At 41.4% G+C, this 19,936-nt stretch overlaps 1 protein-coding gene across 1 annotated transcript in view; it reads right to left on the bottom strand.

Annotated features, from left to right (window-relative positions):
• The window catches only part of LOC126409156 (HERV-H LTR-associating protein 1), a 31,703-nt gene extending 12,777 nt beyond the window's left edge, over positions 1-18,926 (bottom strand). The window contains exons 1-12 of the mRNA XM_050075111.1: positions 18,848-18,926; positions 18,094-18,150; positions 15,369-15,449; positions 11,661-11,744; positions 10,962-11,045; positions 9,708-9,791; positions 9,545-9,601; positions 9,042-9,122; positions 8,369-8,398; positions 8,172-8,261; positions 4,848-5,164; positions 4,100-4,226 (exon numbers count right to left, since the gene is read on the bottom strand). Coding sequence (XP_049931068.1) covers positions 4,100-4,226; positions 4,848-5,164; positions 8,172-8,261; positions 8,369-8,398; positions 9,042-9,122; positions 9,545-9,601; positions 9,708-9,791; positions 10,962-11,045; positions 11,661-11,744; positions 15,369-15,449; positions 18,094-18,150; positions 18,848-18,926 — 1,171 coding nt within the window. The remainder of the gene's footprint in view (positions 1-4,099; positions 4,227-4,847; positions 5,165-8,171; positions 8,262-8,368; positions 8,399-9,041; positions 9,123-9,544; positions 9,602-9,707; positions 9,792-10,961; positions 11,046-11,660; positions 11,745-15,368; positions 15,450-18,093; positions 18,151-18,847) is intronic.
• Between the last annotated feature and the right edge of the window lie 1,010 nt (positions 18,927-19,936).

Here is a 19,936-nt window from a genome sequence, read left to right as displayed (position 1 = left end):
TCGTGGCTCCCCCTGTGGACCAATGTTGGTGTTGTGTTTTTCTAATGTTTGGTATGACTAAGTCATGGTATGGTATGCTGTACATAATCACGGAAACTGTCAGTGTGTCATTCTGTCAGTCAGTCATTCTGTCTGTCCCACGTTTTTCTACTCACTGACGTTGTCAATCTATGTGAAACTGCACATAGGCATTGAGGATTGGCATAGGTAGAAGGTGACAAAGCTACCAATGGGTATGGACTAGTTCTAATTATTTAACAAGGCGGCCATCTTGGAATTTGAAAACAGAGTGTGGCGGCGACACTGGAAAATGAAGCAGGCAAAGCATTATTTCGTTATATTCAGTGTGTTTCGTATGTTTAGGCCTCTACATCTTTATATGTTTCATAGGCAACGCAGTGCTGTCAGAGAATAAACAACATGTTGGTCGGAGCTCTGATTGAGAATAAAAACACATTTGGAATTTTTAGGTATAAGCAAAGTTTTTAGTTTTTTGCTTATATCACGATTGATAGATTAATTGATCAATAATCTTACCAGTGATCAATTAAGGAAAGTGCTTACAATCTGTAGTCCTAATGTGGACCTTTTTTTGTGGCCAATTTGCACTGATGGAAGATTTCGTTGTTCATTCTACATTGCGTGTTTTGGGTCTGTGTTGGTTTGTATCATCTTTCTGGTTTTGGAAAATCGATTTTGAGAGTATCTTGGATATTGGGGATCAGATCGACAATCTAATAGACCAAACAACTGATTGATTAATCAAGAAAATAATGAAAAAATGAATCAACAATAATAATCTTGAATATCAACATTGATTTTGAAGCTAAAAAAAATCCCTTAAAACTGACATATAATGAAGTTCCCTTAAAAAAAGCAAATGTGAACTTAATGATTTGACATGTTAATTATGATTTTTAGCATGTCTGAAAAACTCATGATCACGTGCAATTAAGTCATGTTTTTTACGGGTTAGGGCTACAATGATTAATCGATTAGTTGCCAAATATCAAATCAATCACCAACTCATTTGATAATTAGTTTGAGAAAGTTTTTAAGATAAAAAAAAAAAGATCAAATTATCCAATTTCAGCTCTTTAAGTGTGAGTAATTTCTGGTTTCTTTAGTCTTCTACGACAGAATATCTTTGGGTTGTGGACAAAAAAAGACTTTGGAGGACGTCATCTTGGGCTTTGCGAAACACTGATTGACATTTCTCACCATTTTCTGAAATTAGACCAAAATCGACAGATTAATCAACAATAATAATGAAACAATAATCTTGGATATTACGGGGTATTTTTTTTATTTATTTTTCCCACTATTGACTGGAAGCAAAATTCTTTCACTTACAACTGAAATCTTGTTTAGTTCTCATAAAAAAAGAAGATGTAAAATTATGTTTTCATGTGTGAATTATGATTTTTGAAAACTGCATGACATAAATGCATCTTTTTATGTATTATTAATAAAATCTGACCCATTACCTCAGTTGGATTTGTGTTAAAATCACGACTTATTTTATACAGCATTTGCATTTCACTCATCGTTACTGATATCCTATTGAAACTCCTCATGTTCATACTGCTCTTACTTTTACGCATTATAATTTCAGGATTAATTTCACCTCTTTGATTGTGAACTACGCAGCTTGTATTGATTATTTTTGTGCCTCAGATTCTCTTTTCCCTCCCGACATGCTCAGTGATCATGCAGCACACAGACGAACGCTGAATATTTGGTCTTAATTTGCTTTTAACCTTTGCCGCTAAAAACCATCAAAGCTTTCACATAAAGGGGGCTGCGCCTGCGTTACCATAGTGACTATCTCAGCCTCCTGCATGGCTCCCTCTCTCCTTCCCATGCACGCACACACACACACACACACACACACACACACACACACACACCCTTCCCCAGGCTTAAATTGAATCAGTATCTGTTGGTGTGTCCAGAAATGACAGTGAATGGATGTGATGTGATTACAGTTTGTTTTGTGAGAGCAGGTCAGCAGTGAGAGTCAAACTGTTCCTACTCAGACAGCAGAGCAGAGCAGAGCGGTTCACAAACACAGCTCCTACTATTTGTCAGCAATAATTAAACATGCGTTTGATGGTTTCTATGCCTTCAGAGTCTCGGGGTCGTAGGTTGTCGGGAAAACGAACAGATGTCCTTTTTAAAGTTTGACTGTCATGTGAAGGTAGAGTGTGGAGGGGCCAGGAGGGGTAGTTGGGGCATATAAGGTGTCTGACTTCATATCTTGTGTCTTTCCAACCATCAACACTGGTGTCTTCTACCCACTGATCATCTGTCTGTTACCTGAATCACGTCGTTTTAACCTCGCCCACATCAGACCCATTGGGTTAGCGGGTCAGAAATCTATCTATCCAATCATGCTGGAAGGCACTTACAAAAACAACAATTTCATCATTTAGGTCAAGTTTGCATCTCATTTATGACCCATTATTTGCTCTGATTACAGCATGCAAGACTCTACTTATTAGGTATCTGTATTTATAGATAAGACAAGATTATCAAAAGGAATAGAGTAGAAACTCCTTCTGCCGCTTCAAAGACTTCAGGGGACAACTGACAGACAAACACAAAAAAGTCAGAAACAAATGAACTGCGTCATTAAATATCAATATCATGTCAATGTTCACTAAATAAGGATATTCATATAGGAATTTTCAAGCAAATTTTAAGATTCAGAATCTGCTCGGGCTTAAAATGAACCGGTGGAAATGAGAAAAGATCCACATGTGAACCATCAGCATCGAAAACACCACAGTGGGATATGAAAAAAAAAATGGAATTACCGTGCTGTGGTTGTATGCCACCACGCACCAGTCAGTTTACATCCATGTCTGTGAAAACATGGACGCTTCACACACAGAAGACCTAAACAATCCTGAGATATGATGTTGAATAATGGCCAGAAACGTGTTTATGCAGAACATTGTGATGTCACATTGAAGCTGACCTTTGACCTTTTGGATATAAAATATCATCACTTAATACATTTATCCTAATAGACATTTGAGTGACATTTTGACATTATAAGCATATGAATACTTGAATTATGGCCAAAAAGATATTTTGTGATGACACACTGACCTTGACCTTTGACCTTTGACCACAAAATTCTAAGCAGGGTATTCTTTAGTTCAAGTGGATGTTTGTGTCAAATTTAAAGAAATTCCTTTAAGGTGTTCTTACTGTAAGATATCGCGTTCACAAGAATGAGACAGACAAGGACACAGTGACCATGACCTTTGACAACTCAAGTCTAATCATTTCATGCTTGAGTCCAAGTGAATGTTTGTGCCAAATTTGAAGAAATTCCCCCAAGGCATCAGATATCACATTCAAGAGAATGAGATGGATGCAAGGTCACAGCTACCTTGACCTTTGACCACCAAAATCTTATCACTTCATTCTTAAGTCCAAGTGAACGTTCGTGCCAGATCTAAAGAAATTCCCTAAAACTGTTTCTGAAATATCGTGTCTACCAGAGCAATATGGATACAAGGTCATGGCAACCTTGACCTCTGACCCTTGACCACCAAAATCAAATCAGTTCATAATCATGTCCAAGTGAACGTTTGTGCCAAATCGGAAGAAAATCCCTCGTGCTGTTCTTGAGATATTGCGTTCATGAGAATGAGATGGATGTACGGTTGCAGCGACTTTGACCACCAAAATCTAACCAGTTTATCCTCGAGTCTAAGTGGACATTTGTGTCGTGTACGGATAACTAGACAACCCGAAAACATAATGCCTCCGTCACTGGCACAGAGGCATAAAAAACCTTTTAACTATCTTGATTGAATTGTCCCTTTTGTTCCTGCCTGTTCACAAACACCCATACTGCCAGTTTCTTCCGATGCAACACCAGAGCACAGACAGTGCATTTCACTACCTGTATAATCCCATTGAATTATACTGATAAACCTCCTGAACCAAAACTCTTTACCTGGTTTTTCTGTTTCCAGAGACTTGCTGGGTGTTGTAGTTATCCTGCTTAGGAGCCCTGTAGTCCTTCTCGACACAGTAAATCCTGCCGTGGGATGGACGGGTGAAAGTCTTGTGGTATCACCTGTCAACGTGGCGTGCTGGGTCATCATACTTAGCTGATGTGTAGATGTAGTTAGCCGGGTCAGACTAATAACTGGTAAGAAGGTTGTGAGTTTGGTTGATGATGTGGTCAGTGTGGTTGTTGATGGAGCTGTTACTGGGGTTGTTTGAGCCGTTACCATGGTTGATCGAGCCGTGACTGTGGTTGATGGAGCCCTTACTGTGGTTAGACGAGTTGTCACTGGGATTGATGGAGATGTTACTGTGGTTGATGGAGCTCTTGCTGTGGTTGATGGAGCTCTTGCTGTGGTTGATGGAGTTCGTACTGTGGTTGATGGAACTCTTGCTAAGGTTGATGGAGCTCTTGCTGTGGTTGATGGAGTTCGTACTGTGGTTGCTAAGGTTGATGGAGCTCTTGCTGTGGTTGATGGAGTTCGTACTGTGGTTGGTGGAGCTCTTGCTGTGGTTGATGGAGCTCTTGCTGTGGTTGATGGAGTTCGTACTGTGGTTGATGGAACTCTTGCTGTGGTTGGTGGAGCTCTTGCTGTGGTTGATGGAGCTCTTGCTGTGGTTGATGGAGCTCTTGCTGTGGTTGGCGGAGATCTAACTGTGGTTGGTAGAGCTCTTACTGTAGTTGATGGAGCTCTTGCTGGAGTTGATGGAGCTCTTGCTGTGGTTGATGGAGCTCTTGCTGTGGTTGGCGGAGATCTAACTGTGGTTGGTAGAGCTCTTACTGTAGTTGATGGAGCTCTTGCTGGAGTTGATGGAGCTCTTACTGTGGTTGGAGCTAAAGCCGTCGTTACAGACGCAGTGGTGACTTGCAGGGTGGTTTCAGGTTGTGTTGACGTGACTGGTTGCAAAATCGTTGGCACTTCTGTAGCTGTTGTCTGTGCTGTCATCACTGCACGTGTTGTTACTTCCTGTACTGTCACCTCCTGTGTCCTCTCTCTCGTTGTTGTCTCCGGCCTGTCCACTGTAGTTTGACTTTGTGGAATGGTGGTTACAGGCTGTGGAGCTGGCGCCAGCGGCTGGGCAGTGGTGATCTTTGCTGTTAAAACAGCTGTTTCATCCATTGTTGTTGGTGAAACTACAGAATCGAACACAGACGAGAAGAAAAGACAAAGTCTGTTTTACTGTCTGGAATAAGATGGTGGGACAAAACAAGACATTTGAAGTGTGTATTTTTAACTATTTTGTAACATTTTATTGACTAAAGGGTGAACTGAAAACACAGTTGCAGCCCCACAACTACCACTTTGAATTCTTACTTTCACATGGTTCACAAGGTTTTACTTGTTAAAAGTCCACTGTGTTGCATTTAGGGACGTGTATTGGCATAAATGAAATATAACATAATAAGTGTAAGTGTAATCACCTGAAAATAAGAATTGTTTTTCTTAGAATGAGATGTTTACATCTACTTAAGGAGTAGCCATTTTATATCTACGGAGATCGCCATGTTTCACTGCCATGTTTCTACAGTAGCCCTGAACAGACAAACCAAACACTAACTGTAGACAGGACCATTGTAATTTTTGCGTTTTCATGCCGGCTATCATGGCAAGCGGCTGCTCTGTGACCAGAGGGTTAGAAAAACACCAAATGTCTAACATGAAACTGCTTTATTTAATGTTCCTACTGGTTTATAAAACAATGTGTAGAGTTATACTAAAAAATGTATGTATGGACAAAAGCCAAAAATGGCGTGCGCCAAACGATATTCCACAATTTCTACAATCAGGATTCCACCTCACCATTTGCTTCACAAATTTCCCATCTCCAAACTGTTCATAGCATGGGTCAAGTTTCTCACATTGAGTCTGTTTTTATAGATCAGAACTTTTCCTTGGGAAGTGGTGTACGCCTCTTTCAGGCCTCGTTTTGTGCGCTCGCAATGCTTATAAAAGACACCCCTGGTGTGTTTGTTTTGGAGAGGCAGAGACCTCTGTTGATAATTCAGCCCTTGGTAAAATCTTCCTGAACAATGAACACTGAAGGAATACTAACCAGGAGAAGTTTCAGCTGGTTGCAATCTGGAATCCACACCACTAGATAAATCCCCCTAAATCTCACACACTGGGCCTTTAAGAAAACAGTGATTTTCAATGAAACTGTTCCATCGCTCTCTTCAGAACCAGACTCCATTGAGAAAAGACTTTGGTGTTTCAAAAGGTCCGTTCAGATTCACCAAAGTCAAACAATAACACAAACTAAATAACTGATGTACGTATTCCAGTGAGGAAACAGAGACAGGGGTCTCAGGGGCGGGTCGTCCAGTTTCTGGGGCAGAAGTCGCTGAGGTAGTGAAACAACTCCGAGGCAGCGGAGCCCTGGGGGTGGATGAGATTCGCCCTGGATATCTCAAGGCTCTGGATGTTGTAGGGTTGTCCTGGGTGACATGCCTCTGCAACATTGCGGGGGCAGTGCCTCTGGAGTGGCAGACCAGGGTGGTGGTCCCCATTTTCAAGAAAGGGGACCAGAGGGTGTGATCCAACTACAGGGGGATCACACTCCTCAGCCTACCCGGTAAGGTCTACTCCAGGGTGCTGGAGAAGAGGGTCCGGTCGATAGTTGAACCTCAGATTGAGGAGGAGCAATGTGGTTTTCGTCCCGGATGTGGAACCATGGACCAGCTCTTTACCCTTGCCAGGGTGCTGGAGGGGGCATGGGAGTTCACCCAACCAGTCCACATGTGTTTTGTGGATTTGGAGAAGGCTTACGACCGTGTCCCCAGGGGCAGCCTGTGGGGGTGCTCCGGGAGTATGGGGTTGGTGGCCCCTTGCTAAGGGCCATCCAGTCCCTGTACCGAAGGAGCATGAGTCTGGTTCACGGCTGGCAGTCACTCGGACCTGTTACTGGTGAGGGTTGGACTCTGCCAGGGCTGCCCTTTGTCACCGGTTCTGTTCATAACTTTCATGGACAGAATTTCTAGGCGCAGCTGAGTGGTGGAGGGTGTCAGGTTCGGTGACGGGAGGATCTCGTCCCTGATTTTTGCGGATGACGTGGTCCTCCTAGATCCATCGAACAGTGACCTCCCGCTCTTGCTGGGACAGTTCGCAGCCGAGTGTGAAGCGGCTGGGATGAGAATCAGCACCTCCAAGTCTGAGGCCATGGTCCTCAGCCGGAAAAGGGTGGATTGCCCACTCCAGGTCGGGGAGGAGGTCCTTCCTCAAGTGGAGGAGTTTAAGTATCTCGGGATCTTGTTCACGAGTGGGGGTAGGATGGAGCGGGAGATTGACAGGCAGATTGGTGCGGCATCAGCAGTGATGCAGGCGCTTAACCGGTCCGTTGTGGTGAAAAGGGAGCTTAGCCAAAAAGCAAAGCTCTCGATTTACCGGTCGATCTATTATCCAACCCTCACCTATGGTCACGAGCTCTGGGTAGTGTCCGAAAGAACGAGATCGCGAGTACAACCAGCTGAAATGAGTTTCCTCCGCAGGGTGGCTGGGCTCAGCCTTAGAGATAGGGTGAGGAGCTCGGACATCCGGGAGGGACTCGGAGTAGAGCCGCTGCTCCTCCATATCAAGAGGAGCCAGTTGAGGTGGTTCGGGCATCTGGTAAGGATGCCTTCCAGATGCCTCCCTTGGGAGGTGTTTTGGGCATGTCCAACTGGGAGGAGACCTTGGGGCCGCCCCAGGACACGCTGGAGGGATTACATCGCCCGGCTTGCCTGGGAATGCCTCGGGGTTCCCGCGGAAGAGCTGACGGAAGTGGCTGGGGAGAGGACTATCTGGGCCTCTTTGCTGAGGCTGCTGCCCCTGCGAACCGGACCCGGATAAGCGGAGGACGACGAGTACGAGTAGGGGTACGAGTAAATAACTGATGGAGGCAGCAGTAGACCAGCAGCTCCTGTGATCAGCAATCTTAAATCTCTGTTTTTCTCAATGGAGTCCGATGTCTTAGACGAGACCGTAGATGGGGAACTGAAGCCGTTGACAGCTTTCTCAACAGAACATTTTATGACATTTAGTAGCCACTAGTGCTAATAAACAACTTCTAAAAGTTATTCTGAACATATTAGAAGCTGACTCCCAGTCTGCAGGTTGAACAGAATGAATCTAAACATAAATCACTGGCCTCCTGTAGAGACTCACCATGTGCAGTAGAATGAACTCTGCTGGTTAAACTGGAGCTCATCCCAGATGGAGAGATGTGACTCAGATTTGTGGGCAGTTGGTGCCATTCTGAGGTTTAAAATAGATGATTAGAAACAAGAATTAAATGGCTCTTGGAGCGTCTCGAAGTTGACAACAGATGCTTGCATGAGCTTTTTAAAGCGTTAGTTACTCACCCACAGGGAGTCTGAAGGAGGAGACGTTACCTATTTGAAAGGGAAGAAGAAATGGAAACACAAAAAATGCCAGAGAGCAGGGAGTAAACATCTTTAAAAAAAAAAATAAGAAGGCTTTTCTGAGATGTTCAGACGTTACTTGTGATGCCGGTTTCTGAAACTCATCACATTCCTCAGACTTTAACTCAGAATCTGAGAACTGTCCTGCAGCTCTTTTCTGCCACGCTGAAATAATCTTACCTCTCAAGTCTTATTTTTCTTCACGGCAGCCTAGGAATATGTTAACTTTCAGAATTTAACCAACCTCCAACATAAGTGTGTAAAACAGGACTCACCCTTGAATAAAATAATACATCAACAGCTTTCTAGTGTGTTCTCTAAAGCCTGTCCTCTACCCAGGTAAAGTTTGGGCCCTCCAGCTCCAGAAATCTGATGACTGATGGAAAACTCAACGTCTCAGGTACACTGTTTCTATCCTGTATATAGTTTATTTTTTAATTAAAAAGTTTACAGTATTGTGGCATTTAAAAAGGACAAAAGACATCTGTCCTTAAGAGTATCAAATAAAGTGTAAATTCAGGTTCTTTCCTGAGTCAACGCTGCCACCTGCTGGTTGTTTCACATGCTATATGTGAATGACAGACCAGTGCATCAGTGTGTGCAGTGAACAAACCTCTGTGTGGTCCCTCCACGATGGTCTGGTTGAAGAGCGGCGTGATGGAGCCAACCTCCCACAGCTCCGGCATCTCTCTGCCTGGACAAAACACACACATCGCGTTCACACACTGACTCTCTGAGGTGCATTAAAAATTGTTTTAAACTCTCTTAGCTCCTGAAAAGACACTTTAGAGTTGAACAATATCTCATAGCTGCATGAACTGTAGCACCTTTGTTTTAATGGCACAGAGCAAGGTACAAAACATGCAACCTGTTATTTAGCTAAGCAGCAAATATGTAAGCTTCCTGACAAAACCTTATTTAGATCCACTGAAATGCTGTCAAACAATCTGCTTCACAGATTTTAATCAGAAATTATAATCAACAAGTAAAACGTAATCAAAGTGTTGCAATATTTAAAAAGTACTGAAGGCAATAGACTTAAAGGGAAAGTTCAGATCATCTGAAGTTGGGTTTTATGTGGCACTAATCCCCAGTCAGTGTGTCAGCTCTACTTACCCATCTTACCCGCCATCACACAGATGTAAATACAGTCAGAGTTGTTCCTCTGGCTTACTGAGGCACACAAACAGAAAACACACTGTAGGTATATCACATTATGAAGACGAGCCTGCAAACAACAGGGAGTATATGATGTTAATATTAAGTCACATCCACCCACCTGATAATATGGAGGCAGATTTAAAGAGCTCATGCAGGTAACTTGTTGAGTTTCCCATCACATCCAACAGAATGGCCGTGAAGTCTGATGAAAAACAAGTGAAACTACAATTACCACCTCGCGGTTGTATGCCTCCAAGAACCACTCAAGTTTCTCTAACAGTTTATATCCATGTCTGTGAAAACATGGATGCTTCACACATGTCTTCCCCCCAGCAGCACACAAGATCTATACAATCAGCAGTTTTTAAGGTGGACACCCAAAATTAGAGTCATCAATTCAGTATCTGACCAAATGTCTCCCCTTCTGTTTAAAGTAGAATATCATGATGTCACAGTGAAGCTGACCTTTGACCTTTGGATATAAAATGTCATCACTTCATCATTTTATTCCATAAGATGTTTGTGTGAAATTTTGTCGTAATCTGTGAAAGAATTATCTAGTTTTTGCTAAAAACATGTTTTATGAGGTCACACTGACCTTGACCTTTCACCACAACATTCTGATCAGTTTAAGATTCAGTCCAAGTGGACGTTTGTGACAAATTTAAAGAAATTCCCTGAAGTTGTTCTTGAGATATCACGTTCACGAGAATGAGACAGATGCAAGGTCACATTGACCTGATATTTGACCACCCAAATTTAATCAGTTCATTGCTATGTCTAAGTGAACATTTGTGCCAAATTTGAAGAAATTCCCTCATGCTGTTCTGAGATATTGTGTTCACAAGAATGAGATGGATGCAAGGTCACTACGAACTTAATATTTGACCACCAAAATCCAATCAGTGTATTGCTGAGTCCACGTGAACATTTGTGCCAAATTTGAAGAAATTCCCTCAGGCTGTTCTTGAGATGTCGTGTTCTCAAGAATGAGATGGATGCAAGGTCACAGCGACCTCGTCCCTCGAGTCCAAGTCAACCTTTGTGGCAAATTTGAAGAACTTCCCTCAAGGCTATCTTGAGATATCGCATTTACGAGAATGAGACAGATGCAAGGTCACAGTTACCTTGACCTTTGACCTACAACCATCAAAAACTAACCAGTTTATTGTGGAGTCCAAGTGAATATTTGTGCCAAATTTGAAGAAATTCCAGGAGGTGCTCTTGAAATATGGTGTTCACAAGGATGGCACGGACGGACAACCAAGAAACGTAATGCCTGTGGTCACGACTATCGCCGGCGCGGAGACACAAAAAGATTGTTAACTAAATGAATCCTCAAAATTTAAATCAAAGGTTTGCAGTTTCTCACCCGTTAGATCGTTGGTCTCATTAGTGACACAGTAGCAGAATCTTCTCCTGAACTTGTTGCTTTCTAAACTTCTAATGTTGGAAACTGCGAAACACAAAACAAAGCCTGTAAGAGATTAGACTGATCTAACGGAGAAAAAGAAACCATTTGTGTGCATGATATGATTAAAATGTGCAACATTTTAAGAATTTAGAGGCAGTGATCTATTTTCTTATTTTTCTAAATAGATATTTACACATATCCTGTGCCATATGTACATAAACATTTAAGAAGAGTCCCTGCAGTTCAAACTGAGTATAAACCCATGAAAAAGTTAATCTGCAGTCATGCTGTCTTCAGTCTCTACATAATCAGTGCATTCATTTTTCTTTCAGCTAATTATGCTTTATTTCAATCAGCATTAATAATGTCTGAGCATGTGTGGGGTTATAATACTGCTCCAAAGGATTATACACAGTGTGTGACACAGTGAAAACATTTTGTTCATTACAGGTAGTAACACATCCAAACCACTTGATGGCACTACTGACAAAGTTATCTTTACTATAGCTCTGGACACAGTCATGCTGACTGATCTCAGTGCGCTGCCACTTGTGTTGAGCTCCAACACAAAGTCTGGTGTGACTGTTTGTACACTTTGATGTGTAGATACTGAGCAGCTTCAGAGGAGGAAGAAGTTTGAATGAAGTTAATATTTACTGTTGTAGACCAGCAGGGTGAGTTTATGGAGAGCCAGAGAGCTGTAGGACGTCACACTGAGGAGGGAGAAGAGCTGCCGGGAGCCTGGAGGACGAGAAGAGACACAGGAGGAACACTTGACCTTCTGAAGTTTATGTTGTATCATGATGTATCTGCATAAAATTCTGTTTGTTGAAGTCAAGAACGATGTGGTTTAATAACAGAGCTCTGGCTAGTGTTAAGCAGGATCTGAAGCCAGGACACCGCCGAGACAAACACTGGCACAATAACTGAATACAAGTTAGATTAACCACTGAACATTATCACTGAATGATCGAGATATTATGAGAATGTTTTGCAGGACAAAAAATATGTACTGAGTGAACATTACGTTAACATTTTCTACTCTTTGGGGAAAATGATGTGAGGTAAAAACTCATCAAACTAAAACTGACCTGACTTAAAAGGTTTGATATTTAAACCTGAACTGAATAAAAAACTAATTGAAGTTTGAATTAAGTGAAGTATAGTTATAATTTACATTTAAATGGCTGGAAGAACTTGAGTCATCTTCATACTTCGAATATAAGCGGTTCAAAACCCAAACATGTCCGATGTAAAAAACAGAAGAAAAAAACCCCCCATCTAATTCAGAGTTTCTCAACATAACTACACTCTTAGTTGATATTTTAAAACTGGTCTCCGACTATTCAAACCTCACACTTATACATATAGACCTGGAACATACAATCACAGTTTTTATTATCAAGATCTATTTTTAGCTCATCAACATCTCTTTGTCATGGGAAAAAAAAAAAGTTGTTGACAGACATTTTTTTTCATAGTTTCCATTAACAAGATCAACACTGCTGGAAATTGATGTGTGAGTGTTCGTATGTCAGTATGCTAAATATAAAAAATCCTCTCAGGAGACACTTAAAGTGATCAAATTTACACATCATATCCCTTCAATGTTACCACAAAGGCAGGCCCCGTGGTTGTACGCCTCCATGAACCAGTCAGGTTTCTCTTACAGTTTACATCCATGTCTGCGAAAACATGGATGTCCCCACAACAGCACAGTTTCAAGGTGGACACCCAAAACTAGTCAACTAGTCACCACTTCAGTATCTGAGCAAATAGGCCCGTTTCCACCGCAGGAACTTCGAGGTAATTTAACGGGGCCGGGGCTGTTGGTGCGTGTCTCCACCGCAGGAACCACACCCGAAGGACAGAGTTCCGGAACTTTTACGGGGGCTAAACAAGTCCCTGCCTCGGGGTAGGTACTCAGAACAGCCCCGAAAGACTCCTGGCTGGGGCTTGGGGATTACTTGGTGTTGATTGGATATACTCAAGGAGGGATGTGACGACAACAGAAAGCAACAAAATAGCCGGCATTTTTAAAACTCAGCAGACGAGGGTTAGCTCGTTCATATAGCTTCCGCCGCCATGTAAAAAAAACTCACTAAATGGCCCGTGAAAAAAATATTTTTTCCAGCGGATATCTTAGTTACAACATGATTGAGCTAGCAAAGCAGTTTTGTGTTGCTATGTGTGGTATTTATTCAGTTTTGGGAAATCACGATGTCTAGAAAGCATCAGCTGACAGGGACAGCTAACAGCAGCAGCAAAGCTAACATCAGGACGTCATCTGTTAAAAGCCTCCCGTTGTCGGATACGACATGAAACTACTCCAGTTAGCTCAATCATGTTGTAACTAAGACATCCGCTGGAAAAAAAAAAATTTTCACGGGCCATTTAGTGAGTTATTACAGACACCGCTATCGGCTAACAGCGTCCCTACGTCGCCCCGGTCAAAATGGTCGTGCAACGATTACGTCACATCCAGAGCCCGTAACTTTACAGGAACCTTCCTCGTACTCCGCTCTCTCAGTGGAGACATGGCGATTGAGAGGGCCGAGCGAGAGGACGTTCCTGTAGTAGTTCCTGCCCCCCAAATAGTACCAGGAACTTCTTCAGTGGAAACGGGCCTAATGTCTCCCCTTCTGTTCCTGGGATATGATGTTGAGTAATGGCCAGAAAAGTGTTTATGCAGAACATTATGAGGTCACAGTGAAGCTGACCTTTGACTTTTTGGATATTAAGTGTCATCACTTCATCATATTATTCTATAAGATGTTTGAGTGTGTAAGAACTTGTGTAAGAATTTTTGAGTTATGGCCAAAAACATGCTTTATGAAGTCACAATGACCTTGACCTTTGAACTTTGACCACCAAATTCTAATCAGTATATTCCTCAGTCTAAGTGGACATTAGGGTCAAATTTGAAGAAATTCCCTCAAGGCGTTCTCGAGATATGGCGTTTACAAGAAGGAGACAGATGCAAGGTCACAGTGACTTTGATCTTTGACCACTAAAATCTTATCAGTTCATCGTTGAATCCAAGTGAACGTTTGTGCCAAATCTAAAGAAATGCCCTCAAGGTATTCTATAGATATTGCCTTCATAAGAATGTTACAGATAAGGTCACAGTGACTTTAACCTTTGACATATGACCACCAAAATCTAATCAGTTCATTGTTCAGTCCAATGGAATGTGGCCAAAACGGTTACTGCACTCAAATTCAAAATACTGCCGCGAGTCGTGTCCGCCCCCCCTCCCCTACAGATTCGAGGTTGCTGGACAGCGGCACGCTGGAGACTGATTTGTTTGCCCACGGGCGGCTGCCGTGGCAGGGTCGCGTCGCTGCGTCCTTGATCTTCGGTTTTCCAGCGGACTGTTCGAGCAAGTCCGGCTTCTCTGCTGCTAATGCTGCTGCCAGGATACAGCGGAGGAGGAGCCGGCTGCTAATGCTATGTACCGGGACACTGCTAATGCTGCTTGCCGTGCTGCTGTAGCTCAGTCGTAACTGTAACTGATGCTGAGACTCTACTGACTGTGTGACTGGTAGACGGCGGTGGGTGGCGCAACAGGCCAAAACACAAAGTCAAAACATAAACATGATTTGCAGACTGTAAAAATGTTTTTTAAATGCGAATATTCTGGCTGTACTATTGTTGTCGGTGAGATCAGTATGTTATATGAACATTATTCCTTAGTCTCTGTGACATATTAGGAGGATTTTACGACTATTTGCTTTAGATTTCTTACATATAGCTCCTTTAAATAAATGTGCTGAAGGTATACTTGAGATATTGCAGTCACGAGAATGAGACGGACAGATGGACAACCAGAAACATTGTGCCTCCGGCCACGGCTGTCGCCAGCGTGCAGGCATGAAAGGCATGAGTCAATGGCCCACAATGCAACGGAGGAGAGGAGAATTTAGTTTGTAAGATATTTTAGATACTGAAAAATGTCTGATTGCAACTAAAACACTGTGTTCTGTAGATTATAGAGATTAATGTGGACGTTGTTTGTGGTCGGATTTGTTTTTGTTTATTTTCTCAAATGTCACATTTCATCGCTTTCACCAGCACAAACCAAATCCCATTCACCTCCACTGTATTGGGATGCAGGCTGACCGCTCAGAGGCTAATGTCACACAATCTCAGCAAGTAAAAGTATCTCCACTGATAGACACCATTAGCAGTGACTTATAAGTGTTGTATTTGAGTGAACTGGTCCTTTAAATTTCATGAAGCTAAGCAGTCGGCAGTTTGACCTCTGTAGAGGGAAAAAAAAGAAGCTGTGGTTTAATTTTGACACACACGACAGATTTACAGCTCAGAATTGATCTCCACATGAGTGATATTATGACAACGTACCCGATTGGCTTGTATTTATTAGAGTATTGACGAGGGGAGTGAGGTCGATGGCAGCTGGATCGATGTGCTCTGCTGGGATATCTGGGAAATAAAAGCAGACAGTAAAGTCAATGGGAGCTTATGCTGGTTTAAATCTCTATTATGGAATTAGCAGCATCAGCAAAATGTGGCTGTGTAATGACAAGATGTGATAAAAACACAAAAGAGCAACAATTACCCAGAGGAGTTAGTCCCTGAGGTGATATCTATCTAAACATCAGGAGGTCAGTGTGAGGACTGGTCTCATAGATTGAGTTCATAGTGGCTTTTTACTGAATATTATTTAGTAATGTTATAATTTAGATTGTGGGGGTGTTCAGTTTTCAGTCACATTACCATGTTGGCTACTACATTTGTAATAAAACTTAGTGGGAAATTACACTACAGAGTCAATGTTTTGAAAGCATTTGTTAAAATGTTTTTTAATTAAAGGAACAGTTCACCCCAAAATCAAAAATGCATGATTTCCTCTTACCAGCAGTGTTTACTCAAGATAAACCACAGACCTTGTTGTGAGCAGTTTCATGTAGGAACTATTCTCTTTTCACCAAACTACACCTAGCAACCATATCCCTGCGCAGAAGGAGGTGTGCATCTACTGCTAGCTCACCTAGCACCACTGAGCTAGCTCACGTTACAGCTCAGCTGAGAAGGACGCCATTAATGTTTACATCTAACGCCGTCTTTTTGTCCATGAGTAGATGCACTCTTCCTTCTGCGCAGTGATACGGTTAGCAGCATCTCACACCAAAACTACCCAGACAGATAAACAGCACTACAGGTAAGTTTTTTGTTTATTTTTTTAAGTCAAAGTATTTAATCATTTTCACACTTCAATGATGCTTCGTTTAATACGGAAGCGTATTGCATTCGCTTGACAAATTTTCTGAGTAATTTTTTCTGTTTCTTGGAGTAATTTATTTATTTTTCTGTTTTTTGGTGTGATTTTTTCTGTTTTTCGTGGTAATTGTTTTCTGTTTTTCAGGGTATTTTATTTTCCTGTTTTTTGTGGTAATTTTTTTCTGTTTTTCGTGGTAATTTTTTTTCCTGAACGAGGAGACGAGATACTTCAAAATCCCACCTGGCACCTGCAAGTGACCCCTGCATCCATGGTGACTCCTGCTCATGGATGTATTTTGCATCCGTGCTCCTGCTCCTAGACGATTTCAACTACGGGATCAATAAGGGTAAGGCATGTAATTAGTTACACACAGGGTATGATAATCTAGCTATGTTTTCTACTGCATCCTTCTAGTGTAGGCCTATCGCTCAGTGTAACAGGTTAGGTTAGTAACAGGTTGTAACAACGTTAGCTGACAGCTGAAATCATGCCCATACACGTTTCTCAGCTAACGCTGTTACAACCTGTTACTAACCTAACCTGTTACACTGAGCGATAGGCCTACACTAGAAAGATGCAGTGGAAAACATAGCTAGATTATCATACCCTGTGTGTAACTAATTACATGCCTTACCCTTATTGATCCCGTAGTTGAAATCGTCTAGGAGCAGGAACACGGATGCAAAATACATCCATGAGCAGGAGTCACCATGGATGCAGGGGTCACTTGCAGGTGCCAGGTGCGAGCTTCTCGCGAGATTTTGAAGTATCTTGTCTCCTTGTTCAGGAAAAAAATTACCACGAAAAACAGAAAAAAAAATTACCAAAAAACAAAACAAAAAAAAAACAACACAGAAAAACAATTACCACGAAAAAAGAAAGAAATTACTCAGAAAAACAGGACTTTCTTATTTGTCAAGTGAATGCAATATGCTTCCGTAGTTTAAGGCATGACAAGACAACAAATCAGAAATTAAACAGCGTATTAGGGCTGACACCATACCAGATTTCACTACATGATGATTGTGGCCAAAAGAATTCTTGGTAACAATATTAATATCTTTAGAAAATTTGAAAATAATAATAATAATAATAATAATAATAATAATAATAATGATAATAAAAGTGATAATGCTATCAGTCAAATTTATCTTTCACTTTGCTGACTGTGTATTTTTTCTTTTTTTATATATAAATAAATATACTCAAAAAACAGTTTAGGGAGGTAGAGTGGGAATAAAGCAAGAATGAAAAGAAATTGAAATTATTTAGGGGGAAGGGATTATTTACAGATTATCATATGTGCATATTATTAATGTGATATCAACACTTCTTTTCTAAAATATCACAGTTTTCATCAATGCTGGTGAATCGTGACACTTCTACACTGAATACTGATGTTTTACTCTGGCATGTGTTAAATCTGTGTTCGCATTACTGCTTCTCAAAAACAAAATCATTAAGCACCACTCCTATCATCTGTTTGCAGCTTCAGAGTTAAATGCCTAATAAACTAAAATGTATTACCAACTCAACCTGTTAATAATATCAAAGCAGCAAGTTAACAAACAGACTAATACAGTGTTACGTCAACAACAAGCTGCACTTTAGGCAAACAATAGAACAGTGTGTCACAGTGTAGTGGTGTGAATTACCATGCTGATGTGATGCTCCAACATATATCAAGGAAAACTTGTATTTCTTTGTCCATGCTGTTTGTTTATTCAAATTAAGTATATTAGGGTGTGAATTGTTGTGTGGACTGACGTCACATTTCCCTTTAACTCAGCAAAAGAAAGAAAGAACGCAAAAACAAAACAAGCAGAATGATGAGATGCGACTGACCTGTGGAGTCCAGGAAGTCTCTTTTGTGTCTCCCCTCCTGACGTCTGTCTGTTAACACTGTGGAGAAGTCATGCAGGTGTTTATAATGTACATTTAATTATTATTTCTGAGGGTTACTGATTCGGAGGAGTCCTTCTGTGCAGAGTTTGCATGTTCTCCCTGTGTCAGCGTGGGTTTCCTCCAGGTGCTCCAGCTTCCTCCCACAGTCCAAAGACATGCAGGTTAATTGGTGACTCTAAATTGTCCGTAGGTGTGAATGTGAGTGTGAATGGTTGTCTGTCTCTATGTGTCAGCCCTGTGATAGTCTGGTGACCTGTCCAGGGTGAACTCTGCCTCTCGCCCAGTGTCAGCTGGGATAGGCAGCAGCAATGAGCCGTGTAACTTTTAGCTTCTACCTTGTATCATTTTGCTGTGTTATTTTTTTTCTCTTTGTTTTTTGAGGCATTTTGTTATCCACCATTTATTTATTATAATTACCACTACTTTTATTACTACAGCTAATGAATAGTCCCTGAAAGCTGCAGCCTTCATGACATGAAGAGCTGCAAAAAACTGCATCACACTGTAAAGCATCCAATACAACAGACCTGTCAGAAAAGGAAACTTTGAACTGTTCTGGATTTCACTAAATTGATAATATTACAAAACCATAATTACAAGAAACAAATACATGTTTTTAAAACTTGTTGTAGTGAATCATTAAAACAATCGATGAAGTTAGGAAGGAAAGCCAAGCCATGATACGCAGACCCACCTTGGCTGAAGAGGATGAGGAGTGAAATGGTCGAGACACAGATTATAAAACAGAGGCGTGGATGCTGTAAAGCGGCCATGACCCTGCTGAAGCACCACTGCAACAACAGAAAGACAAAAACAAACTGATAAGGTAAGGAAAAGAAAGCTTTATTAATCCCTGATGGGGAAACTCATTTGCCACCAGAAGCAACTCAGCTCATACGGACAACAATGTGCACAGTACATTCACAGTACAACAAACACAAATGCAGGATACAACAATTAAACCACTGTAAATGGCCATCTGAGACCTAATCAACAGCTTCCTAAAGTGTTCATGAAAAAGTCTGACAGCTGCTGAAACAAACTGGATCAACTTCTGTCCTGTTTCAGCCGCTCGTCCCCTCAGGCAAACTCAAGTCTCAGGTAAACTTTGTGCCTCAGTCAAATGGCTTCAAAGAGGTATCGAGTTTAGTGAGTGTGTGTGTGTGAAAAGCATTTTCTGGGCCCTACACAATGATGTCATCGGGCTGTGTCCATACCACTCAAATCAGTGGACCGTGTGCTCCCCTGTGGCCTGCAGAGTAGAAAGCTGCACATTCACAGCAGTGCTGACCACCCTGGAGGTCAAATTCCTGATGAGAAACACCAAACATGCTTTCTCTGGTCTCAATTCTAACTTGAATATTAAAAATAACCACACTGAGATTCTCACGGTTCACATGGTGATGAGACGGGATGTTCATTTCCTCAAAAGAAAAACTGTGGTATCCTTGAATTATTAAATTATAATGCAAAACTACATCCTCTGTCTTGTTGCATCCATCTGCAGTAAACAACTATTTCAACAGGAAAACAATTTGTCATACATTAAAATTTCATTTTAATGGATTTCAATGACAAATCATGAGGATTATCTACAAGTTAAATAAATAACTATTAAAGTAAAGCAGTCCACACAGAGAGTCTGAAGACAGATAATTTTTCATGTACTCGTCAGTTTTGAGATTTTGGACTGTTTTTTCTTCACTAGCATGTCTTCTTTTAGATTACTGGAAAGAGGATGTCAAAAATACCCATTCTGATTTATGTTAGTTTTGAACATTTA

The sequence above is a fragment of the Epinephelus moara genome, chromosome 21, assembly GCF_006386435.1.
Source record: "Epinephelus moara isolate mb chromosome 21, YSFRI_EMoa_1.0, whole genome shotgun sequence".
Lineage (NCBI taxonomy): Eukaryota > Metazoa > Chordata > Actinopteri > Perciformes > Serranidae > Epinephelus > Epinephelus moara.
This window is presented reverse-complemented; position numbering and strand designations above follow the sequence as displayed.